Source organism: Panthera uncia, assembly GCF_023721935.1.
Source record: "Panthera uncia isolate 11264 chromosome A1 unlocalized genomic scaffold, Puncia_PCG_1.0 HiC_scaffold_16, whole genome shotgun sequence".
Classification (NCBI taxonomy): Eukaryota; Metazoa; Chordata; class Mammalia; order Carnivora; family Felidae; genus Panthera; species Panthera uncia.
Window position 1 is genome coordinate 67,977,824 of NW_026057576.1, and position 27,905 is coordinate 68,005,728.

The following is a 27,905-nucleotide window of genomic DNA, read 5'->3' on the forward strand; positions in this document are numbered from 1 at the left end:
TACTCGCTACCTCTTCTGCCTTACTCTGGAGCTCCCTGGCTTCCACAATTGATGCAATTTTAACCTATGTAATTTTTGAGTAGTCAGACTTTGTATTTATTCCTTTCTTTGATACAATCTAAAATTGAAATTTTGTTTTTCAGTGAGATAGAGATAAAAGAAGAACCTTAGTATCTTAGGAAATCAGCTTCAAGGCATTGCTAGTTAGATAACTCAAAGTTCATGAGCATCCATTTATGAGTTCCACCATTTCCATTGGGATTGTTTTATCGCGTCTGAGTTAAGATTTCCCTTTGGAAATTTTCCCACTGTGGACCTCTCCAATATTAAACAGTTGAAATGTCCATAATTTTCCTTTTCTGTGGCTATGCCCTGATATCTCAAACCCTTTTATGGTTAGTCAGTTGCTTTGAGTCTTATTCAAAGTCACATTTCTTCTCTGAATATTTCTTTCTACCTTGAAAACCAGTCATAGGTGTGGGTTAGGATAGATGTGACAGCAAGGAAGGTGGAATAGAGCAAAACAAGGGAACAAGAAAGTGAGAAAAATGCAGTTCTGTGGCATGGCACACATGGCTTAAAGCAAAAAATGAAGTATAGTTGTGACCAAAGCTGGGATCACATGCAGAATGGGCAGATTAGGACCAGAAATAAAAATGTACATTTGGGGTGGGAAAGGATTTAGAAGGGAGACCATAGCACTCTAAATTAAATGAACTATTTCCATAAAAAATTTCTTAGGGTGGGATTGCTTTAGGATTTATATGTAACTTCCTTGTACATTTATATGTACATATTTATATGTAAAGCGTTTAATGTTGTCACAGCTTTTCATGCTTATAATAACTCTGTTGGGACATTTTGAAAGTGGGAATGTGAAGTAACCTTTAAAGCATTTCAGTGATATTTTGGAGTTGGCTGTGTCCATTTAAGGCAGACTGCCAGGAGATGCACTTAATTAACTTTTGGATGGGAAATAAAGATGGTTAGAGTGGAAAGTGACCATAAAATTAATCAAATATTGTCATTTTATAGCACATTGCTGTTTTAATGATAAAAAAACTAAATCCCTTGGAGATTCAGTAACTACCCAAGAATTTATAAATAACATTGTCACTTTTTTCTTTTACTTTCTTGAATGTATGTCTTATCTCTCCATCTGGATTAGAAATTCTTTGAAGACAAGTGTTCTGTCTTTTGTATTATTTCACTCACAATGTGTAGTATTATGGGCATTAAATAAACGTGTTGAATGAATGACTTTCTCGTGGTTGTTCAGGATTTTTTGTTCTTGTACATTTCAAATTCTGTTTCCTCCTATTTAATACTTATTTTGAAGTCATCTTTTCTTCTCTAGAACAGCTTTCCACACTAAATTTTAATCTTTCATCTTTATTTCTTACTGCTTTGATTTGGCTTCTGTCACTGAAGTCTACTTTCAACTTTTACCTTTTTCCAACTTTTAATTGTGACACTTTTCAAAATTTAAAAAAGTTGACGGAATAGTATAAAGATCACCTGTATATTCATCTAGACCTCTGGAGCCAATAGTTGTTTATATTTTTCCTATTTGTTTTATCTGTGTATTTATATTTTTTAGGGATAGACGTCATGATGTTTATAGCATACTTTTGCCTTTTGTGAAACCACATAAACTCACTTTTTCTTTACAATTTTTAACATTTTCTCTATGCCATATTACAAGGATTTCATTCTTAAGATATTTTTTAAATATTCATTTACTTGGAGCAAGAGGTCGGGGGAGGGGATGGGAGGGACAGAGAGAGAGGGAAGAGAGAATCCCAAGCAGGCTTCGTGCTGTCTGTGCAGAGCCCGAAGTGGGGCTTGATCTCACAACTGTGAGATCATGACCTGAGCCAAAATTGAGAGTTGGACACCAACCTAGGTGCCCCCTTAAAATATTTTTGAAATTTTGTGTTTCAGTGTAAGAATTGATACTTAAGATAGAGATTTCTTTAAAAAAAAATTTTTTTTAATGTTTATTTATTTTTGAGACAGAGAGAGAGCATGAACGGGGGAGGGGCAGAGAGAGAGGGAGACACAGAATCCGAAACAGGCTCCAGGCTCTGAGCTGTCAGCACAGAGCCCGACGCGGGGCTCGAACTCACAGACCGTGAGATCATGACCTGAGCCGAAGTCGGACGCTTAACCGACCAAGCCACCCAGGCGCCCCAAGATAGAGATTTCTAAATGTAGCATATTTACAAATACGTTGTAAATTGCTCTTTTAATTTTGAAGAGAGGGTGCAAGTGAGTGAGGGGCAGAGAGAGAGGGAGAGAGAATTCCATGAGGGGCAGAGAGAGAGAGAGAGGGAGAGAGAGAGAGAAGCGGGTCTCACCCAAAGCAGGGCTCGAACTCACCTGAAGCAGGGATGGAACTCACGGACCTTGAGATCATGACCTGAGCCAAAGTTGGGATGCTTAACCAACTGAGCCACCCAGGCGCTCAGCTCTATTCCTTGTTAAAGATATCATTAATTGTAATTTACATTTCTTAGCATGTTGTGAGACAATAATTCTCAAATTTTCAGATTCTTACAATTTAAAGGAAAAATGAAAGTGCCACAGAAATAGCCAAGATGAACTGAATATACAAGGTGTGTTTTGATTAGTTTACTGAATAATAGAAAAAGGTCCATAATTTCATGGTGATATCTGTGACAAACTAACTTTCCTATAAAAGTAAGTGTGAAAAAGTGTCAGAAGAGACAAGAAGGAAAAGACGTACAGGACTGAGAGCAGCAGAGGTGAAAAGTGATGGTAGCAGCACTTGAGTTCACGTAGTTTTTTGAGTCAGCAATCCAGTTTTTGAACTTATGTCCTTAAAGTAGAGCAAGCAATTCCTAGTTCATAAGGTTATTAGGAGAATTGTGCGTGGTAACTCTTACCTGCCCCTTCCCTGGGCTAATAGCTGAGAAGAGGTCAATTAATGGGCAGAAACAGTAGATCAGAAGGCTACTGTCTTAGTGTCCTTTAATGGGAAGGAGGTGAAACTCTCCATGTTATCCTTATACTAACAAATATTCAGATTCAGTAATGTCCATTTTCTCTGAAATAATAGTAGTAGCTATGTTTATTTAGTCATTATCTTACAATTCTTGTGTGCCAACTGTAGACCAGCTTCTGTATTGTTACCTGTTTTGTTATTTCATTTCTCAAATTCAAAATTACTACTTGATGAAAAGCACATATTTATTAAAAGTAGTAGACTTAGGGTTTGAAATGAATTCAGGAATCTGGTGCTATGCAGCCTCCAATCTGAAGTTGTGTTCCCTGCTTATGTGTTGGGTGTAAAAATAAACTCTGTTTTTAGGTGAAAGATTTGTGAGAAGGATTGTTCTTTGGAGTTGGCTATTTTGGAAAATTTTGTGCGCAGCCTTTTAAATCACAAGGCAAGGCTAAAGCATATGTTTTGTAACTCTTTTGTTATTAGGAGTAGAATTTGAAGCTACTTTACCAGGTCAGGAAAAGTTGACAGATAAAATTAATTTAATGGGAATTTGATATTAGATAAAATGCCATGGATAAGATGAGTAAAAACTAATAATGTGCAAATAAAGTAGGAAGGGGAAGTGTGTGTGGGTCTTTGCGCTATAGACCAAAATGAGTATGTGGGAGTAATTAGTCAAGTGATACTAAATTATATAAACAGAAGACTAACATGATATCTTCAGTAAAATTTTCCTGATTTGTGGGGTTATTCAAAATACACTTAACAGTAGATTTAGAGGGAGCCAGTGAATGTAATTTCTAAAATTTTGACAAGATTGTCTTTTAAAAAGATTAAATTGGAATTTAAACTGGTATGGGTTAGCTTGGGCAGAGTAGGCTAGGCAGTAAATTCATGGGGAATGGTGAAATCCATGGGAGATAGAGACAGACTTCCAGGACAAGTGCCTGAGGCCTATTTGGATCTTAAATTTAGCGAAGAGAATGCACGTGAGATGTTTTAATGTGCCAGCAGTATTAAGTTGCCATGTGTAACACACTGTAAAGTCAATGGGACTGTATTTCCTGGAGTGCTCTTAAATCTAAGAGAGCAAAGAGTGGAGCGCCTGGGTGGCTCAGTCAGTTAAGCATCCGGTGTTGGCTTAGGCCCATCTCACCACTTGTGAGTTCAAGCCCCGCATCAGGCTCTCTGCTGTCAATGCAAGCCCCGCATCTGGCTTTCTGCTGTCAGTGCGGAACCCACTTCGGACCCTCTGTCCATCTCTCTCTGCCCCTCCTACGCTGGCATTCTGTCTCTCTCTCAAAAATAAATAAACATTTAAAAAAAAGAGATGGGGCACCTGGGTGGCTCAGTCGGTTGAGCGTCCGACTTCGGCTCAGGTCATGATCTCACGGTTGGTGGGTTCGGGTCCCGCGTTAGGCTCTCTGTGCTGACAGCTCAGAACCTGGAGTCTGCTTCAGATTCTATTGTGTCTCCCTCTCTCTCTGTCCCTCCCCTGTTCACACTCTGTCTCTCTTTCAAAAATAAATAAACATAAAAAATTTTTAAAGAAAATAATAAAATAAAAAATAAAAAAAAAAGAGAGCAAAAAGTAAATTAATTTGGTCATGGACAAGTTAAAAAGGTATACTTTAAGAAAATCAAATAATATATTTTTGAGATGATGAGTTATGAGCTATCATTTATAGAACATGGGAAAGAGATGAAGAATGTCATTGAAGCATTTATGCTTATGGCCAAAAGGCTAATGAAAAACAATGTCATTCTATGTATACATGACACTTTGATGTCTAAACCTTGAATTCTGCCTGTAATTCTTTTTTCTTTTTAATGTTTATTTCTGAGGGAGAGAGAGAGACCAAGTGTGAGCAGGGGAGGGGCAGAGAGAGGGGGAGACACAGAATCCAAAGCAGGCTCCAGGGTCTGAGCCATCAGCACAGAGCCCGACACGGGGCTCGAACCCACACACCGGGAGATCATGACCTGAGCCGAAGTCGGATGCTTAACTGACTGGGCCACCCAGGTGCCCCTCTGCCTGTAATTCTTAATGACATACCTTTTAAGAAAGATATGAGAGTAGGGTGAGGTCCTGAGAAAAGCAGCTGGCATGATCAAGGAGATAATTGAAAAGATTAGGACCTTTCTGTTTTGAAAGATTAATACTCAAAGGAGATAGGAGAAAGTCAGAAAATGCAAATAGGGTTTTCTCTCACTGTATAATCCTGTAGCCAAAAGATGTGTCATGAAACTTCAGAGTGAACGTCATAGGCTAAGCAAAAATTCTTGTCTCATCCATTGAGTAGAAATGGAAGAAAATTTTATGCTAAATTTATATGCCCTTGGACAGTGTCCTGAAATTTTTCACATGGCAACAGCTCTTTGGACCCTATGCCCTATTTTGGGTTCTCTAAGATGTTAATTTATGGAATATCGAAAAATAGCTAGAAAGCAGAGCTCAAAGGTTGTCCAGTCCACTGTGCAGACTGCTTTTATAGGGCCCTTGAGCTAAGAATTGCATTTATATTTTTAAGTGATTGGAAAAATTTGAAAGAATAATATTTAGTGATGAATGAAAATTACATGACAATCGAATTTCAGTGCCCATAAATAAAATTTCATTGGGCTACAGCCGCACTCATTTCACCTGTGTAACATCTGTGGCTGCTTTCGTGCTGTACATTGGCACAGACTGTAAACTTCAAAGCCTAAAGTGATTACTCTCTGGCCCTTTAAGAAGTTTGCTGATCTTGGGGGCATCTGGGTGGCTCAGCTGGTTAAGCATCTGATTTCAGCTCAGGTCATGGTCCTGTGGTCAGGAGTTTGAGCCCCCCTGCATCAGGCTCTGTGCTGGCAGCTCAGCGCCTGGAGCTTGCTTCGGATTCTGTTTCCCTCTCTCTAACCCTCCCCTACTCACACTCTGTCTCTATCTCAAAGAATGAATAAACATTAAAAAAAAAAAAGTTTGCTGATCTCTAGGATAGACTAACAACTTTAGAGTTAATTTTTAGGCAAAGAAAAGATTGTAGGGGCGCCTGGGTGGCTCAGTCGGTGAAGCAGCCGACTTCAGCTCAGGTCATGATCTCGCGGTCCGTGAGTTCGAGCCCCGCGTCGGGCTCTGTGCTGACAGCTCAGAGCCTGGAGCCTGCTTCAGATTCTGTGTCTCCCTCTCTCTGACCCTCCCCCGTTCATGCTCTGTCTCACTCTGTCTCAAAAATAAATAAAACGTTAAAAAAATTTTTTTAAAAATAAAAAAAAAAAGAAAAGATTGTAGTGATTAGAGTAAAAAATAATAAGTATATGAAAAGGGCATATAAATGTTACTAAGCAGCATTTCTTTATGTTACTGTGCTTTCTGGTACAGAAGCCATTAGCCTCCTGTGACTTTTCAAACATAATTAAACAATTCAGTCCTTTAACCCTGCTAACCACATTTTAAGTGACAAATGGCCATGTGTGTCTTATCTGACAGTGCAGATAAGAATATTTCCATCATTGGGGCGCCTGGGTGGCTCAGTAGGTTAAGCCTTCAACTCTTGATTTTGGCTCAGGTCACAATCTCATGGTAGTGAGATTGAGCCCTGAGTAGTGCTCCATGCTGACAGTGTGGAGCCTGCTTAGGATTTTCTCTCTCCCCTCTCTCTCTCTCTGCCCCTTCCCTGCTCTTTCTCAAATAAAATAAACTTAAAAAGAAAATAGTAAAGTTAAAAAAAAAAAAGAATATTTCCATCCTTCCTTAAAGTCCTGTTGGGCATTGCTGCATAATAGTGACTACTTAGTATTTTGTACCAAGTACTGCTCTGGAATCTTCTTAAAACAGCTTGAAGCAGGAGTTATTATTACTTCCATTCTACAAATGAGAAAACTGAGTGAAGTGAAGAAACTTACCCAGGATCACATAGCTAGTAAACGTCATTTTCAGGATTTAAACTCAGGCAGCGTAGCTTCAACGTCCCTGCTCTCGATCACTTTGTACTGAATGAAGTTGAAAGTAAGGAATAGGTTTAATTGTGGCACAAGGGATTCGACTTCTGTGGTGAAAATGTGGCTCTACAGATTTTGAAACTGAAAACCTAGAAAGTTCTATAGAATATAATAGCTGCGTTTCTTCCTAAAAAGAAATCTAGAAATGTGAACTGAATTAGCTTTTTAGGGATCTTTCAGTCTTCATTAAGATACATTAAATAGAATGCTTAGATTCTCAAGTATCTTCATAGCAGTGTTGATCTCTTATAATTAGTGAAAATTATTTGGGCAGAGTAAGTCATCAACTGGGAAATTTGCCTTCACAACAGTTAGGTTTAGGTATATTTGTGTTAATTATTCAAGCATTCTGTAATGCTTAAATGTCATGTCCCATTATCTTCTTAGCTAAAATTTAAACCAATGATAAAGAATGTTTTATGCAAGGACACACAGTTAAATTTTTTGTGTATGTTTGAGACAGTGTTGCCATTGAGTAATTTCATTTCCTTATAATTTTAAGGATTGAATATGATACTATTTTCACTACTATATACAAAGACTAATGTTTTATCTTCCATTTTATATTAGGAATATCAGGTGAGCATTTATTTTGGCAAAAGAGCAGTGTAGTTTAGGCATTTCCTATTCTGAATATCATTAAATTCATTTGCTTTTATTCATTTAACAAATATATAGCACTTCATGTTTTAGGCACTGTTTTTAAGTACTTTATAAATGTTAACTCATTTAATCCTCGTACCTCTATGAGGTAAATACTATATCCCCATTTTGCAGATAAGGAAACTGAGATGTTAAATAACTTGACCAAATAGTAAGTGCTGGGATTTGAACCCAGGCAAACTGGCCCTAGAGTCTGTATCCTTTGCTTTTCCAGTGGCAGTGTTTATTTGTACAAACTACATCAAACATCTTGTCTCACCTTTGGGATATTAACAAGTATAGAGGACTGCTTAGCGGTACCAGTGAACAAGATCAAAGTGACAAATGTGGCTTTATGCCATTCCAGGTAGCCCCATGATTAGAGTCCAGAGACAGCCATAGCAGTCTAACTCTATTAATATACTTATCCAAGGTAAACAGCTCCTATGTAAATGTTTTTGGTTAGCACGTAAAGCACTTCAGGGCATAAATTACTTACTGGCTTCTTCAACTTCAACTAAAGAATTCTGTCATGAATTGCAGTGAGCCCCTATTGAGAGTGGGTATGTATTTTGGGTTCTGCAGAACTTCAGATGTATCTTGGAGACATTTGGGGAGCTTCAGTAGGAAGTATGGCTTGGGCAAAAGGCATGAACAGACACTTTCAAAGAAGACATCTAGACGGCTAACAGACACATGGAAAGATGCCCAATATCACTCATCCTCAGAGAAATACAAATCAAAACCACGGTGAGATACCACCTTATACCTGTCAGAATGGTTAAAACTAACAACTCAGGAAACAACAGATGTTGGCGAGGATGTGGAGAAAGGGGGACACTTTTGCACTGCTGGTGGGAATGCAAACTGGTGTAGCCACTCTGGAAAACAGTGTGGGGATTCATCAAAAAATTAAAAATAGAGCTACCCTATGACCCAGGAATTGCACTATTAGGTATTTATCCAAAGGATACAAAAATGCTGCTTTGAAGGGGCACATGCACCCCAATGTTTATAACAGTACTATCGACAATAGCCAAAGTATGGAAAGAACCCAAATGTCCATCAACTGATGAATGGATAAAGAAGAGGTGGGGTGCCTGGGTGGCTCAGTTGGTTAAGTATCTGACTTTGGCTCAGGTCACGATTTCATGGTTTGGGAGTTCGAGCCCCACTTCGGGCTCTGCTGTCAGTGCAGAGTCCACTTCAAATCGTGTTTCTCTCTCTCTTCCTCTCTCTTACAAAAGTAAACATTAAAAAAAAAAAGAGGCTTGGGGTGTATATATATATATATATATATATGTATAATACACACACACACAATGGAATATTACTTGGCAATCAAAAAGAATGAAATCTTGCCATTTGCAACAACATAGATGGAACTAGAATATATTACGCTAAGCAAAATAAGTCAGTCAGAGAAAGATAAGTATCATACGATTTCACTCATGTGGAATTTAAGAAACAAAACAGGTGAACATAGGGGAAGGGAAGGAAAAATAAGATAAAAACAAAGAGGGAGGCAAACCAGAAGAGACTCTTTTTTTTTTTTAATAATTTTTTAAAGTTTATTTTATTTATTTTGAGAGAGAGAGAGAGAGAGAGAGCAAGCACAGCAGGGACAGAGAGAGAGGGAAATAGAATCCCAAGCAGGCTCTGCACTGTCAGTGCGGAGCCTGTTGTGGAGCTCGAATTCACCAACCATGAGATCATGACCTGAGTCTGAGCTGAAACCAGGAGTCGAACGCTTAACTGACTGAGCCACCCAGGCACCCCCAGAAGAAACTCTTAAATACAGAGGATAAACTGAGGGTTGCTGGAGGCGTGTTGGGTGGGGCTATGGGCTAAATGGGTGACAGGCTTTGAGGAGGGCACTTGTTGGGATGAGCACTGCGTGTTGTATGTAGTGATGAATCACTAAATTCTACTCCTGAAACCAGTATTACACTATATGTTAACTGACTTGGATTTAAATAAAATTTTAAAAATAAATTGAAAAAAAAAAGCTGAACTATAAAAAATAAATAAATAAAAGGAAGTATGGCTTTAAATTAGCCTGTATTTCCTAGGAAGGTGATAAACTTTTCTCCTCTTTCCCCATTGTGGAACTTGATTTGGTCTTTGTGAATTTCTTCACTGTTATTACCTATGTAGTTAAGCACTCTCCAGTTGAATCGGAGCAGTCCTCCAAAGTTAGATCATCTTTCCATTGTCTATCTCCTGCCTGCTTAAGAGCAGTGGTTGTATTTCTAGTATAGTTGATCTAGAAATTTCTTCTGACTTGGAAGCATTTCTTGACTGCTATGAGAATGTTTAAGAAAAAGCTGTTTAAAAATAAAAATTATTTTTGTGCTGCAGAATGAAATATTGATTTTGAAAAACAGACTTTTAAGAATGGCATCTATATTGACATGATGAATGATTTAAATATCTTAATTTTTAAGAAATTTTATAACTTAAAAAACATTTAGAAATTATTGGAGACATTTTCAACTATGAAAATATTTTGTTGTAATTTAACTGTATATAAGCCCACTTAGTGAATGGATTTATGAGAGAAATGTTTAAATATCATAAAGTTTTAATTTCAAACACGTCAAATTATTTTTCAGTTCTAAAGATGACTTAAGTTTTGATCTCCAGTTTATATTCTAATTCTGTGTTTCCTCATTTTCAGGCTGAAATAGAACTATTCGTGAACAGGCTTGATTCAGTGGAATCTGTTCTTCCTTATGAATACACAGCGTAAGTTTTTTAGCTTGATTTTTATATAAAACTGCATGTAACTCGGGATGCCTGGTTAGCTCTGTTGAGTGTCAGTTGAGTGTCCGTTGAGTGTCCAACTCTTGATTTTGGCCCAGGTCATGATCCCAGGGTCATGGGATCGAGCCCAGCATTGGGCTCCATTCTGAGCATGGATCCTGCTTAAGATTCCCTAAAATAAAAAAATAGAATTGTATACGACTTATCAGAATTTTGTACTTTTAGAATTTTATTTTCTCCATAGTTATGGATAAATTTATATGTGCTTTAAAAATGTACAGGGCCTAAAAACATTTTTTAAAGGGTATTCTTTATTCCAAGGTAGGGTTAGAATGTGAAATGTGATCTTTTCAATAGAAGCACCAACTAAAACAGTGGATTTCCTTTTTTATCTCAGTGGACAAAAAGCCATTGTGTTTTCTTTAAATTTTTTAATTATAGGGGCACCTGGGTAGCTTAGTCACTTAAGTGTCCAACTTTTTTTTTTTTTTTAATGTATATTTATTTATTTATTTAAAAAATTTTTTTTTTTTAACGTTTATTTATTTTTGAGACAGAGAGAGACAGAGCATGAATGGGGGAGGGTCAGAGAGAGGGAGACACAGAATCTGAAACAGGCTCCAGGCTCTGAGCTGTCAGCACAGAGCCTGACGCGGGGCTCGAGCTCACGTACCGCAAGATCATGACCTGAACTGAAGTCGGCCGCCCAACTGACTGAGCCACCCAGGCGCCCCTTAATGTTTATTTTTAAGAGAGAGAGCAATCCAGAGCATGAGTCAGGGAGAAGCAGAGAGAGAGTGGGAGACACAGAATCAGAAGCAGGTTCCAGGCTCCATACTGTCAACACAGAGTCCGACACAGGGCTCGAACTCAGTAACATGAGCTGAAGTCTGATGCTCAACCTACAGAGCCACCTACGTGCCCCATGAGTGTCCAACTCTTGATTTCAGCTCAGGTCATGATCTTATGGTGGTGAAATTGAGCCCTGAGTTGGGCTTAGTGCTGATAGTACAGAGCCTACTTGGGATTCTTGCTCTTCCTCTCCCTCTCTGCCACCCATCCCCCAATAAATAAATAAACTTAAAAAAATAGATTTTTTAATTATAAAAATACTCAAAACATTTTTAAGTTTATGTATTTATTTTCAGAGAAAGAGGGCATGTGTATGCCGTGTGAGCGAGCAGGGGAGGAGCAGAGAGAGGGGGAGAGAGAATCCCAACAGGCTCTGCACCATCAGCCCAGAGCCTAACAGAGGCTCAGTCCCACCAACCGTGAGATCCTGACCTGAGCAGAAATCAAGAGCCCGAAGCTTAACTGACTGAGCCACTCAGGTGCCCCCAAACTCCACATAATTTTAAACAAAATTCTTTTTTTTTTGTTTTTAATGTTTATTTTTGAGAGAGACACACACAGGGCGAGCAGGAGAGGGACAGAGAGAGAAAGAGACAGAATCTGAAGCAGGCTCCAGGCTCTGAGCTGTCAGCACAGAGCCTGATGTGGGGCTCAAACTTATCAATGGTGAGATCATGACCTGAGCTGATGTCAGACGCTCAACCAACTGAGCCACCCAGGTGCCCCTAAACAAAATTCTTATGTCCTTCATAATCAATCCCCAGAAATAATTGCTTTGTTTTCTGCTCCTCCTACATTTTTTCTCTGCATATTCTAATGTACCTAACCACATGTATACATTTTTGTTTTAAACAAAAGTAGTTTTGCACCTTGTTTTTCTCATCTAATCTTTTCACGTTAATACACAGCCATAGCCACCCCAGTCTTTTTCGTAGTTGTTTATGCTTTTTTTTTTTTTTTTTAACGTTTATTTATTTTTGAGACAGAGACAGAGCATGAATGGGGGAGGGTCAGAGAGAGGGGGAGACACAGAATCGGAAGCAGGCTCCAGGCTCTGAGCCATCAGCCCAGAGCCCAACACGGGGCTCGAACTCACGGACGGTGAGATCGTGACCTGAGCTGAAGTCGGACGCCCAACTGACTGAGCCACCCAGGCACCCCTTGTTTTGTTTTTTAAAGTAAGCTCTCACCCAGTGTGGGGCCTGAACTCATGACCCTGAGATTAAGAGTTGCATGCCCTACCAACTGAGCCAGCCAGGCACCCCTGTTTGTTGTTTCATTGTAGAGGTTGTGTAGAGTTGTGTATAATTTGTTCCACTATATCTGTTTTTGAACATTTTATTATTTTAACTTTTTTGATATTATAAAAAATTTTTTATGTATATATAACCTTTAGTCATTTGATCACTATATACCCTATTGAGTATAAAACAGTTCCTAAATTTTATCTGGCTTCTAAATTTTTGTTGTATTTAAGAAGTTTAAAAGAAAATATGTGCTTAATATAGAAAAAAAGCACACACCAAAAAGTGAGACTATCCTATTAGAATCCAGATGCCTAACTACGTATTAGAAGGAAGTACAACATTCATAAATGGATGGACTGTTATTTATGTAACTATTGGAGACGAGACCTAAATGCTCTTTTCAGTTTTTGTTTCTTTTGTTTTGTTAAATAAACAAACATATTTCCTGAAATCTTTGTGGGATGTATCAGGGAAAATTCAGTGGATTTCTTACGTCCACTACATGGAAAGTCTTCATTTGAGGACTTCCTGGCCCCAGTTTTGTGGGTTTGTTTTTTTTTAAGATTTTTAAGTGATCTCTACGCCCAACGTGGGGCTCAAACTCACAACGCCAAGATCCAGAGTTGCATGCTCCACCAACTGAGGCAGCCAGGTGCCCCCAACCAGCCTGTTTTTTATCACTGAAGATTCATCTTTGTTTTGGGAATCTAATCTGTAGCCATCACTGCATGGGTCCTGAGTGCTCCCATATCATTCCAGAATGAACACAAGAACTGTCCTTTAATTTTCTATAGCAAAGCTGAAATTTGACTGTAATGTTTAAAGCAAATTATTTTGAAACCTGGTTAATAATACAAGGGAATTACAGAGAACCTTATAGCTGACTGATTATGGCTTCTTCACAATTCTCTGCTCTCTAGGGTCTGTCTTGCCATGCGTCTCATGTTGGGATGTGTTAGCCATTGTATAGGGATGAGGCATAAACCCAGGGAACTTTGACATATCTTCCTGAAATGTTATTATTAATTAAAGCTTTGGATTAGAAAGTTAGAACAAAAGGAGATAAGTTAATGGAAAATTTGCTTGAAGAAGAAAGATACCAGTTTTATCATTGGAATGAACAAAAATAAGTATATCGTGTTAACTTTTTAAATTCTGTAATTTACATCTTCATAAAAGATATTTAGACATCAAAGTTTTCTCGGGCATAATTTTCTGACATTTTGCTTTTTTGCTTTGGGGAGATGTACATGGAACTTGGAGTGTGAATATATTTCTTACTCAACTACTAGAGCTACTGGAATGATCAGTACTTAATTTCTGCCCTTTAGATTGAATAGGGGCTTGACATGTCATTGTTTCCTTTTATGTGTAAAAGCTTAAATACTTCCCCCCCCCCCCCAGGTTTGATTTTTGCCAAGCATCAGAAGGAAAACGCCCATCTGAAAATCTTGGTCAGGTGTTATTTGGGGAAAGAATTGAACCTTCACCATATAAGGTTGGTATTCAGTGTGACATAGAGGTCATTTAGTTGTTCCTTTCTTTCTCATTCATTCTTTTTTCTTTATTTTTTCTTACAGAAAAGCCTAAGATAACTTAGCTGTTATATCTAAAGAGGATTTCATTTCTCTTTTAGCTCTGGGAATAATTTTTTAATGTTACGGTTTAGAAGGATCCCTCCCCTCATGATAATGTCACGGATAAATTTGTCTTAACAAACAGTCATATGTCAGTTTTTTTTTTAATTTTTTTAACATTTATTTATTTTTGAGAGACAGAAAGAGACAGAGCATGAGCGGGGGAGGGGCAGAGAGAGAGAAGGAGACCCAGAATCTGAAGCAGGCTGCAGACTCTGAGCAAGCTGTCAGCATAGAGCCTGATGCAGGGCTTAAACCCACATACTGCAAGATCATGACCTGAGCCGAAGTCAGATGCTCAACCGACTGAGCCATCCAGGCCCCCATCATATATCAGTATTCTAAATGATAAGTTGGTGGCCTAAAGGATAGGACTCAAGACGCCCTTCCTTATGTTACAGAGGGACCAGAAACCCAGGCCTCCGTCATGAAAAGTTGCCGCAGCTGCTCCACATCTCCTTCTCCCTCTTTGGGAGTATTCATACATATTTACCTACTCTCTCCTAGCAAGTATAGCACTACTTGGGTTCCCCCATTGGGGGTTTTGGGAAGCTAACCTTTCTCTTTTGACCATTGAAAGTATATTTGGAATGTTCTCGGTATATTTTTAGAAACCAAACTAAGCACAATATAAGATATTGTCTCCAATGTATGTACTCCATCATCACCCAGAATTACTCCTTTTTTTTTAGTTTATTTAAAAAAAATTTTTTAATGTTTATTTTTGAGAGAGAGAGAGAGAGAGAGGGAGGGAGGGAGTGGGGGAGGGGCAGAGGGAGGGTGAGACACAGAATCTGAAGCAGGCCTCAGGCTCTGAGCCGTCAGCACAGAGCCGGACACAGCGCCCAAACCCACAAACAACAAAATCATGACCTGAGCTGAAGTCAGATGCTTAACTGACTAAGCCACCCAGGCCCCCCTATTTATTTATTTTGAGAGAGACAGAGAGAGTGCAAATCAGGGAGAGGCAGGGAGAGAGGGAGAAGGGGAGAGAGAGAGAGAGAGAGAGAAAGAAAGAGAATCCCAAGCAGTCCCCACACTGTCAGGACAGAGCCCGACGTGGGGCTTGATCCCATGACTGTGAGATCATGACCTGATCCGAAATCAAGAGTTGGATATTCAACTAACTGAGCCACCCAGGCCCTCCCTAGAATTATTCTTTTAAATCTGTAAACACTTAAGCCTATTTTTCTTCCATGTTGTGCAGTACCCTGTTCATTTTACATCTTTTCCCCCTGCTACACAAAGAATGATGCTCACTCTCTTTTAGAAAAATTAAACTAGTTTATCATAACAATGTATCACCATATAAAAACTTAAATGATGCAAAATAATATGAAATGAAAAGTAAGTCTTTCTCCCCCTACCCCCAGTTTTACATCACAGTTTCTTTTTTTTTTTTAATTAAAAAAAATTGTTTTTTTAACGTTTATTCATTTTTGAGAGACAGAGACAGAGCATGAGTGGGGAAGGGGCAGAGAGAGAGGAAGACACAGAATCTGAAGCAGGCTCCAGGCTCAGAGCTGTCAGCACAGAGCCCGACAACGGGGCTCGAACTCACGAACCATGAGATCATGACCTGAGCCGAAGTTGGATGCTCAACCGACTGAGCCACCCAGGTGCCCCATTACATCACAATTTCTTATTAATCTTTCCTGAAATTTCCCATGTACTTCCAACCATATATAAATAAAATTAGACTTACTTGTTTATGATTTAACATATCATTCTGCACTGTGAATTTTTCCTTTAAGTCTCTACTTTGGACATCTCTCTGTATTCATTTTAATTGCTGTAACTTGACTCCAGGTTTTATTCCCCAGGCTAATTCCTCTCTCAGTGTCTCATCCTTGTCGTCTATGACTTAGACCCTATGGTTAGCTGCCTTCTCTGCTTCTCACTAAGCACTGCCATCTATTTTCTTTGGCACTTCATTGTGCTGAGCATCTGCCCAGCAAATCCCCAAACCTAGAGTTGTCCCACTATCCACCTAATCCCCTCTAACACTACACTACACTGGGGAAAAGACGCATAATTGTGCAAGTTTAGTCCACATAAGTATACGATTTTACAGTTTTCAACCATAAGTCCTCTTAAAATAATTATAATTTAAAAATTTCTACCCTAAAGATGCCCGTAGTTTAAAATTTTTTCAAAGACAGATTTGAAGGCATATGGGATGAGGCCACTGGGAAGGAAGGAGCTCAAAGTATATGGACATGGGTATTACTGTGCCGGGCAAGCATATTAATTGTGTATCATCTTAATTGTGTATCACTCCCTGATGTGATATTTTGAAAGATTACTTTGGAAGTTATTGTACTGTTTTTATAGTAGAGGGTGATTTTCAGGCATATTTATTAAATTATACAATCAACTTAAGATATTCCTGTGGTGCCTCAGCCCCATCATTCTGTTTAGTTATGCCTTTGCCTTGAGAAATAATGGAAGGAAAGAGCATCAATAACATCGTCAGTGAACTTGAGGGACAGCAGGAGTTTCTTGCAGTAAACAGCTCATAGCAGGTTGCAGATAAACAGAGGAAAGGCCAGCAAAATATTCAAACCCCGGAAGAAGTTTGTCCCTTTGGGGAAGAATTTAAGGGCAAATTCTGTCCATGGTAGGTTCCCTCCAGGGTATATTTATTTACAGGAAAAGACAGCCTTGCTTATGCAAAGGACCCTTCTTCTAGGCCTAGTACTTTGCACATTTAATTTTGAACCAGGAGTTGAGGTAAAATAGAACAGGAGTGCTTTAAAATGGAGAGATGTGCATCTCACATTTTGTATGAGTTTCCTAGGAGTTTTTAGGATCAAGATTTGTGCTAAAACAAAATCTTTAAGTCCCCCAAGCTTAAAGAGACAGAGTAGGCATTTCTTAAGACTAAGGCATAGGTAAACAGAAACATGGGGATAAGAGATTAGATTTTCATTCAAGTCAGCCATAAATGCAGTGACTCATATTTTTCAGTTTTGATTCAGTATTCTTTGTCCTTTATTTTCATAGAATTTTGCCTTATTTTTTAACGTTTATTTTTGAGAGAGAGAGAGAGAGAGAATGAGAACGAGTCGGGGAGGAGCAGAGAGAGAGGGAGACCCAGAATCTGAAGCAGGCTCCAGGTTCTGAGAGCTGTCAGCACAGAGCCTGGCATGGGGCTCAAACTCACAAACTGTGAGATCATGACCTGAGCCAAACTCCGATGCTTAACCACCTGAGCCACCCAGGCACCTCTTATTTTGCCTTATTTTAGATCTGCAGTAAAAACAATGGTAACAACCAGCAACAAAACAAAACCTCAAATCTGCTTTGCTGTCTTTTATCTATGACTGCTGTTGAGGTCAGGAAAACAAGATTGTGTGTGTTATGTGAAGCTGGAGCCACATTCTCAGGGACATAGACTCATCCCAGATCTAACCAGTCATCCATATTCATTTGCTCAGTTAGTATGTTCATGGCAGGCACTGTGGTAGGTATGGCATGCAGCAGTGATCGGAGACAAAAATCTCTGTCCTCATGGACCTTATATTCTGATGAGGAGAAGGAAACAAAATGAATTACTAAAGTACATACTGTGTCCATTGCTGATGGAAAAACTATCAAAAATAAGTCAGGGAAGGTGAATGAAGAATTGGCAATTTTAAATGGGCCAGCAGAAGTCTTGCTGAGTGAGAAGGTAACATTCGAGCAAAAGACCTGAGGCACGTAAAGGAGTGAACCATGTGAATATCTGGGGGAATGTTCTCTGTGAAGATAGCAGCACATGCACCCGTTCTAAGATGTGAGCTTGCCTGGTGGGCTGAAGGTACAGAAATAGTTGGTGTGACTTGAGCGAGTGAGCAAGATAGAGAATAGCAGGGAATGAGGGCAGAGAAACAATGGGACCATATCACATAGGAACTCCTAGGCCACTGTAAAGACTTTGGCTTGTATATCTGAGCAAGATGGTTAACACTGAAGGATATTGAGTAGGCTTAAATTTTAACAGGATCACTAGGGCTGCTGTGTTGAGGAGGACCATGGGAGAGCAAAGAGAGAAGCCAGGAGACTGGTTAGGAGGCTGACACAATCGTAGAGATAATGTATGACCCGATAATAGCTCAGAGCATGGAGTATAGGAGTAGGTGTTGTGTTGTCAGAATCTCAAAAGCTGGCTACATTTTGAAGGTGGGGTCAGTACAACAGAATTTGCTAAGGGATGGCATGTGGGGTGTGGATTTCCTGTTTTCTAGAACGGGACAGTCTGGGAAGAGCAGGTTTGGGGGGAATGGGAAATTAGGCATCTAAATAGAGATGTAAACACTTGAATATATGTGTCTGGCATTGGAGGAGAGGTTCAGCATAGATATATACATTTGAAAATCATCATTGGTGTAAAAATCAGTGTATCAGGAACTCATGAGATCCCCAAGGGGGTGTGGGTATAGACAAGAGGAGGATTCCAAGGATTGAGCCTTGGGGCACTTGGTGTTACTAGGTGAGGAAGATGAGAAGGATTCAGCAAAAGAGACTACCTCAAAGGTGGGAGGATTACATGAGTTAATAAATGCTTATTATGATGATTAAACATCCTCTCTAGTTTTACTATTTTCCTTCACAGTTGAACACAGAGTTGGCTTGCCTAAACCCAGTAAGCACTGGATTGAGGCGTAAGATTTGCCACTTTTAGTATACCTAGCAATGTCTATGCTGAATGTAAATTTGACACTTATCCCTCTAATTCCTTAGTATGTATACTTCTTTTTTTTTTCATTTTCCTCCCTTTAAAAAGGAACTTACAAGGTGTATATAAGGTTAAGAATATTAGATAATTGCACAAACATTGCTACATTTACAGAAGTAGCAATGTAGACAAAACTTAACTCTTAGCTGACAGGTGGCAGCAGTGGGCTGTGCTTGAAGCTCTCCTCTGCCAGCTCATGCACAAAAACTGGTTTAGGTGTTTTAATCATGTGCAAAGGATTGAACTGCTTAAAAGTGAAACATATGCAAGGTTTTTTTGTTTTTTTTTTAACTCCATGTAATAAAGTTTGAGTTTATTGAATGGTATACAGTTACAGACTATATATAGTTTAATAAATTACAGCCTTTAGAAAACTAGGGAATACTTTTTTTTTTTTAATTTTTTAATGTTTATTATTTTTTAAAGAGAGAGAGAAAGAGACAGTGCAGGCGGGGGAGGGGCAGAGAGAAAGAGAGACACAGAATCTGAAAGGCTCCAGGCTCTGAGCTGTCAGCACAGAGCTTGACATGGGGCTCAAACCCACGAACCGTGAGATCATGACCTGAGCCCAAGTCAGAGGCTTAACCGATCGAGCCACCCAGGCGCCCCAGAAATACGTTTTTAAAATGAAGACATAAGTGGATCTTGATAAAGTAAACTTACATTATGCAGTATGTTATGAATACCATTATTTTTACACATGAAATAAGTCCTAGGCTCCAAAATTGGAGGACTCCTTAGTGTTTTAACTTTTAAATTATCAATTTTTGTTTAAACCTTATTTGTTTCAATTTTATTTAAATAAGATCATGAAAATTGACAGTCTTTTCAAATGTGTGTAAAAAGAGAAGCACATTTACCCTGAGTTTTAGACATCCAAATTTGACTTTTTCTTGTGTCATCACAGTCTGTTACTTACTGCTGAATCTCTATTACCTGGCTCATAGGGGGCACTTAACAAACATCCATCAAATGAATATATGGGCATAAAAACTTGTCTGCTTATTACTAGAAAGCCTTCAACTCCATAATTTCAAAACATCAGAGGCCATTACTATAGAAGAACTGATTTCCATTTTGTTCTACATGTGTTTTTTTTCCCCTTTTAAGGTTCATTTACATTCAAAAGGTGAGTGGATTCAAATTATCGAAAATAAAAATAAAAACTGTTACTTATCAAAAGAAAAATTGATTTAGATTTTTAGAGAAATAGATTAAAATTTAAATGTAATTGAAGTATGAGAAATTTTACAATATTTATCAATATTAATGCACTGAAGTAATTTGACAAGACTAGTATTTTTACTCTGCTTATGGCTTAGGTGTGAAGGACCTAGATATTTTTTAATTTGCTTTTCACTTTATTTTAATACAGTTTACATTTAATAAGGAGGAGACCTGCAAGCTTGTCTGTACAAAAACATACCATACAGAGAAAGCTGAAGACAAACAAAAATTAGAATTCTTGAAAAAAAGCATGCTACTGAATTATCAACATCACTGGTAAGACATGGAGATTTTGGACTGTTGGTATTTTCCTTTTCTAGATGAAACCTCTGTTTTGTTGACTGTATAAATTACTTCATTAACTCTATAAAATATAGCAAATCCGTTGATTTTTTTGTTGATAGTAATAGCATGAAGTCTGACTTTTAGGTGCCAAGGATTACTAAGGTTGACAGCTTAAAGTATCATTTTTAACTGCTTAGATTACTGTAATATCTGGTACTTCTTTTGGTTCCTAGACCTGGTACCTAGAGTACTTCTTTTTTTCACATGTATTTAATAGGAACATATTCATGCTTTGGGGAAAGGACCTGGATCAGTCATCTAGAAAAATACTGTTATTTTATACTTGGAGGCCTTAAAAAAGACCATGGGAAAACAAACTTGAACCTCATTTAATGTTTGATACATAGCATCTGCTTCAAATAAAACAGTTACATTTTGAGTTACCTGTTTTTTATTTTATACACTGTGATGTTACATTAACTAGGTCTTTACCAGTTTGTGTTACAATCAAAAAGCATTTAAACCTATTTTATTTTTGCTTCTAAAGTAGTTGACTCAAAAAAATAAGGTAGTATTGACTCTATACATAATTCAAATGTAGAATATTTTTAAAAGGGTCTGAAAATCCAACTTTTGAAGTATGATCATTATTCTTCAAGATAATTTTGCTGACAAATACCTTACTCTGTGTGGGGTTCTAATTTACGTATGTTTTGCCTCTTCTAAAAAGTATAAGGTACTGGAGATAGTGAACAAGAAGACTGTCTTCATGTACTTCCTCTTGAATGTTTATCCTATCAGTATCTCATGCTCACTTGCCCAGTGCAAGGAAGGTTAGGAACCATTGATCTCAGTTTGACATGCCCAGACCCTGTGGCTCAAATACTGTGGTTGGAGCCTGTCATTCTATCTTGCCCCCTAAAAGTCCTAGAGAGGGGCAACCTTGGGTCACTTGCCCATCCATGAACTAGTCTGTCTGTAATTAGGGGAATTCATTCTGATTGGCCAGACCTTGATAGACTCTGTTTCAGTCTGCTAAACCAGATGGGAACAAGTTTCTCATAGCAGGACACCGTTGGAATAAGGAAGGACACTTGCCCATTACACTTGTGTCAGCTTCTTCCTCTTGTGAGCCTCAGTGCAAACAAGAACTTGAAATCTCCTCATTTCTTTGGTACTGTGAGAATACTATGTAATTGCTGAATCAGTGTAAGTTGGGTACATTTGCTTATTCATAAGTAATTGAAATTTTCCTTGGTATTTTCAGTTTGCTTCAAATTGTTAACAGCCTTCAAAATGATATCTAAGGCTCAGTTTTTAGAGTTTCATGTTAGCCTCATTCTCCGTTTACTCTAGGAGGTGTAAACGTTTAGAGTAATAGCTACTCTATCCGTTTAGCTATTAATAGCTACTCACTTGTTGACAGAATAAAGAATGACTTCAGGCCTATAGGTGATTTTTAGTTATTTCTTCTACCCTCTGTTCTTGGAATACTGTCAAGAAGCTTGCTCCTAAAGATAATAGAAGCACCTCTTCAGTAGCTTAGAAATATTTTTAACTAATTTATGATGGAATTAACATAGGTACTCTTTGATGCCAAAATGCATAATAAAAAGAATAAACAATTTAAAATAGTTTATGAAGTTAGCATTTGATAATGAAATTGATTCAGTAATTTGTGATAGGTGTATCAGTTGCAAACTTACGCTATATTCTGCCTAAAAAACTTGAAACTTGCTGGTGATTAATCATTTTATTGTTGTATCAGAAGAGTTTATGATTTCAGGTCTGAAACTATTAGCCAAACTCTAAGCTGTATCACAAATATATCATCTGGTAATTGTGGACAATGGACTTAAGTCTTTATTATTTTTTTTTTTATGTTTATTTTTGAGAGAGAGAGAGAGACAGAGTGAGAGTGGGGGAGGGGCAGAGAGAAGGAGACACAATCTGAATCAGGCTCCAGGCTCTGAGCTGTCAGCACAGAGCCTGATGCAGGGCTCAAATCCACAAACCACGAGATCATGATCTGAGCCAAAATCGGACACTTAACCGACTGAGGCATCCAGGTGCCCCTGGGCTTTCGTCTTTAAATGTTTTTTAATGTTTATTTATTTTTACGCGCGCGAGAGAGAGAGAGAGCGAGCGAGCGAGCAAGCACGCGTGAGCTAGGGAGGGATGGAGAGAGAGACACCCACAGAATCTGAAGCAGGCTCCAGGCTCTGAACTGTCAGCACAGAGCCCTACACAGGGCCCAACCCATAACCCATGAGATCTTGACCTGCGCTGAATGAAGTCCGACGCTTAACCGACTGAGCCACTCAGGTGCCCCTGGGCTTTAGTCTTTAAATCAGTACATTACACATTTGGAAAATGTTGGTTCACATTGACAATTTAGTTGAACCCTAAGTTCAGTATATTTCTGTCTTTGACTTACTTCAGAAAGTTTTTACTGTGTAACTTGATTTTCAGCATAGATACCAGAGTTGATAGAGATAAAATAGCATGAACCTTTAGAAATCTGAAAGACCTTTAAAAGTATAGTGTTATGTTATGGAATTTTATTGTGAATGTAGCACTTCTTATTAACCTTTGCACTGAGACGTTTGGGGAGAGCATAATCATTTTCTAAATTATGAAACAATATATATCTGTGAAAAAACACAAGCAGTGTAGGAAAATATCAAGTAAAAAGTAAACATCTTCTACCACCCTCAACTTCTTTAATCCTGTTCCCCAGAGGTAGCAGTATTATTTCTCATGTGTTCCCAGATATTCTGTGCATATGCAGGCATATAACAGGAGTGTACCTGTTTAAAATAGTGCAACTGAAGTATTGTATTATATAAGTATTGTATTATATAAGTATTATATAAGTATTGTATTATATAAGTATTGTATTATAATATATAAGTATATTATTCTGCAAACTTGCACATTTCTTTTCAGAAAATCTGGGCATTTGTCATGTAAAAGCACATCTGTAGACCTGTATCTACCTTATTCTTTTCATAATTGTGTAGTATTACATTGCATGAATGAACTGTAGTTTTTCCCCCCATGACGTTTTTAACCTTACTACCTTTTAAACGATTACAATAACCGAATATTAGCTAATAAGCCAACCCATTTAGAGAACAGTTAATTAAGAATAGTTAATTTTCTTATCTAAATTGACAAATACTTTTAATTCATAATTTGGGATGTTGGAACACAATTTGAGGATTTTCTTGCCTTATTCTGTCCTGAGCTACTTCTTGATTCTTGAGACTAGTATTTGATACTAGTGCCAGGCACCGAATTCCCTTCAGCTATACTCTGCATGGTTTGTGCTTATACTTCTTGCCCAAATTTCCAGGTGTTTGTGACCTTTTATTTATAAAAGTATAATTATATAACTAGGTATCACAGTACTTATGTTTTCTAGCTTATTGGACAGAGAGGGGTCTTTGAAGGTATTTTAGTCTAGTGAGTTCTAATCCTGGATCTCAGCAAGCTAGCAGTGGGAGAATGTTTTTAAAAATTCAAAATCCTAACAGCTAGTGTAAATGTACCCATGTTAAAACTATATAGAATAACTTAAATGCCAAGCTTCTTTGCTTTTCACTACAATTTTCTGAATATATTGTGATAACATGGGTTATTCTGTTCTGATTGGAAACTCTGGGAATTTAATTTATTGGGGAAAAATTATTAGTGGATGAGGCTTCATTAATAGAAGTGTTTTATATGGAGCCCATGGAGGGTAAAGGAAAATAAGGGAAAGAAGTCCTAGATGGTAAAAAAAAAAAAAAAAAAAAAAATTGGGGCCAACCTTTATCCTTTTGAATCCTTCTTTTTCACTGTGAAGATTAAAAATAAGATTTTTAGTATTTTTGGTGTTATAAATTTAAGTACTACTCCCTAACTTAGCAAGGCAGTAATTGAAAATTATATTCTTTAAACTTTATTACATTTATTTCCAAGTGTTTGTTGTTCTTTTTTTAAATGCTTCCTATTACCAGGAAAAGGTTATTGTGTCAAGGCATTATGTAAATGATAAATTTAGGATGCTTGCTTTAAAAAAGCCTCAATTACTGCTTAATTTCTCTTTTTATAGCTAGCACTGTAATTTTTATGTAGTACTTTCTCTGCTATGAAAGCATAAAGGTATTATAATTAATATATTGTATATATTCATTGATTGCATTTCATCCTCTATCTAAAAAATTAAAGCAATTAACTGATTGTTTAAGCTACCAAAAAATCTGAATTATTTATTTTATGTAGCAGTGCTTTTATACTTCTAATATTTTATAGTCTTTTCATGGGAGCTGCTAGCCTGCTGGCTATAATAATAAGCAACTTAATAGTGAAGGTGATTCTAAAATTTGGTATATTGGGTACTATTAAATAGCATTTAAATGTGACGAGACATGTTTTATTAGGTCATTAATGTACACCTTGGGTGCATATAGAATCATAATTTTACTTCCTAAGGCATACATTAATTAACAAATAAAACATGCCCTGGAGTCATCTTATGACTGTAATATAGCTAGTATATTTTTAGTAATATTTTTTAATTTGTATCCTGTAGTGTGCTCTTGGCATTTGGGGACCACATGCTCGGACTTTAATGTAGTTTAGACAGTGCTACAGAATCTTATTCTTTTATTCTTTATTTTTATCCCCCCCCCCTTTTTTTTTTTATTTTATTTTTTTAACGTTTATTTATTTTTGGGACAGAGACAGAGCATGAACGGGGGAGGGGCAGAGAGAGAGGGAGACACAGAATCGGAAGCAGGCTCCAGGCTCTGAGCCATCAGCCCAGAGCCCGACGCGGGGCTCGAACTCATGAACCGCGAGATCATGACCTGAGCCGAAGTCGGACGCTCAACCGACTGAGCCACCCAGGCGCCCCTTTTATCCCCTTTTTAAAAAAGTTCTTTGTCACTATAGCACTTTAAATTTTTGTTTCTCTAGTTTTATAGCAGCATTTCTTTTACACATAAGTTGGATTTACACAGCTTAATAGATTAAGACTGTAATTTTCACTTTTTCACTGGCCCTTAAGTTGAATATTTTTCCCAACCCTTAAGTTGAACATCTTGCAGTTATGTTCTTCCCCTTTTTATTGAATTACCTAGTAGTAAAGGACATTTGCTTCTATGCTGTTCCATTAAATTGTTCCCAAGGAACTAGATACATTGCTTTGCACCTAATTTAGAGCTTTTGAGTGTTCTGCAAAAGGTAAATTATACTCAACGGATCTAGATAGTGATATTAAATTAGCAACTGCAGTAAATTAATTTATAAAACTCTCTTTCCTGTATACATTTATAGTTTCAATGAAGCTATAAAGTCTTTTTCTTCACTACAGCATATCAAATATTGGCATAATGCTATTGCCTATGAAATACTACATTTTATCAAAATTCTTTTGTTGTAGTTTTGACATCTGAAGGCATTTATAGATATCTAAATTCTGTGAAGTCGTAACACAGCTTTGAGCAGTATTTGTTAGTCACGTTTGATGATTTCTAACTTGACTTTTATTTCTGTGCTTAGGATTGTGGATAATATGCCTGTAACATGGTGTTATGATGTAGAAGATGGTCAGAGGTTCTGTAATCCTGGATTTCCTATTGGCTGTTACATTACAGATAAAGGCCATGCAAAAGATGCCTGTGTTATTAATGTAAGTTCGTGAAAAAAACCTCTATGCTACTTTTTAAAAATATGGGTTTTTTTGGTAGAAGGATTCAGTCTTTACCTGGACAAAATTGGTTACATTCATTGTATGAGTACAATTCACATGTCTGAAGCACAATTACTTAGATCTTTGACTTAAGCCAGATTAACAATATATAAATTTAACTCTAGCACTAAATAATTCAGATTCAGTTCAGCATTCACTGAGTGTCTGTTACATGCTAAGCACTAGGCTAAGGGCTAGGACTTTGTATGTTCTGACTCTATTAAAAGTTAGACGCATAAATCTTATATATATTAAAAAAAAGGTTACCCGAGTGCCAAAAAGACCTCATTACAAGCCCATGAAATTTGTATTACAAATTCAAGTCCATAAAATAATATATTGCAAGAGTTTAGTATTATACCTTTTCTTAAAAAGTAAATGCCTTTATAGCCATTCTTTTATATTTAAAAACAATAATAAAGATGTTACTATAGAAAGTATTAAAATTATTGGGGATGTGTATTAAATTTTGTGTAATCAGGTCAACCTGATTTAATCTCCTAATATGACCTGGTAGTAGAAGTTAGCATCAGCTTGATCATGAAACTGGTTTGGCTAATGCTTTTGGGAGAGTTGACTACACACACTTAAATTATTTAGGTTGTGGGTTTAGTCTGAAGTTATAAGTTTCAATTTTGAAATGTGTAAGTTTTGGTATGCTCATAACATTTAATATTCTAAAATTTATTTTGTAAGTTTTATCATAAGTGGAAAGATAGAAAATATTAGATGTGTTCTTCTTAACAGGTATTTATATGTAAGAATTAAAATATTAAAGAAGCATAATTTGTACTCTCCCAATTAATTTTGGCTTTTGGAGAGTTTCAGCTTAAAACTTAAACGTTTTTATAAGGAAGGACTAAAACTCTGTCCTAGCTCAAATTTTCCTACTTGTTGTGCCTCATGTTAAAGTTTTGTTTTGACTCTTGTGCAGCCAGTTTTCTACCTTTAAGTTTTGTTCCACAGTCAGAATTCCATGAAAGAGATACATTTTACATCTTCAACCATGTTGACATCAAAATATATTATCATGTTGTTGAAACTGGGTCCATGGGAGCAAGATTAGTGGCTGCCAAACTTGAACCAAAAAGGTAACTATACAAATAGATAAAAAGTGAATAAATGAGGGATGCATGGCCAGCTCAGTCCTCAGTCAGAAGAGCATATGACTCTTTATCTTGAGGTCATGAATTTGAGCCCCACATTGGGTGTAGAGATTACTTTAATTAAAATACAAAGGGGTGCCTGGCTGGCTCAGTCAGTGGAGCATGTGACTCCTTATCTCAGTCATGAGATTCAAGCCACATTTTGGGCATAGAGCTTACTTTAAAAAATTAAATGAAAATAAAATAGTAAATAAGTAAATAAATGTGAGTGAAATTATTCCCAAAGAATAAATATTTGGGACCCAGTTAACTTTTTAAAAATCAGTATTCTGGCATATAATCTGACATCTCAGTATTGATTTTACTAAAACTCCCTTTAGTGTGATTTGTTACTGAGTTGTGGGTTGTCCAGAGAAGCCATATAAATATATTTTTTTTCCTGTTATGGTAAGTAGTCAAGCCAAAGTGTCTTTTGTTCTGTTTTTCAATCAGGAAGTTTTGACAGCTTTTCTGTGTCAGCCAGGAATGGAGAACGTGAGTGGTTGGTGCAGCATTCCCTCTTATAGTGGAAAAGCACTGCTTCCAATATTTGCAACTTGACCTCTCATCAGATGCCCAAATGAGCCGATTTCTTAAAGTAATCTCTACACCCAACGTGATCTTGAGCTCAAGAGTTCCATGCTCTAATGAGTGAGCCCACTGGGTGCCCCCTAAATGGGCTGATTAGTGCC

General features: G+C 37.5%; 1 protein-coding gene across 1 annotated transcript in view; it reads left to right on the forward strand.

Annotated features, from left to right (window-relative positions):
* The window catches only part of TM9SF2 (transmembrane 9 superfamily member 2), a 71,316-nt gene that overhangs the window by 9,927 nt on the left and 33,484 nt on the right, over positions 1-27,905 (forward strand). The window contains exons 2-6 of the mRNA XM_049647493.1: positions 10,275-10,342; positions 13,864-13,957; positions 20,192-20,319; positions 25,879-26,008; positions 27,035-27,159. Of these exons, the coding sequence (XP_049503450.1) occupies positions 10,275-10,342; positions 13,864-13,957; positions 20,192-20,319; positions 25,879-26,008; positions 27,035-27,159 (545 nt within the window). The remainder of the gene's footprint in view (positions 1-10,274; positions 10,343-13,863; positions 13,958-20,191; positions 20,320-25,878; positions 26,009-27,034; positions 27,160-27,905) is intronic.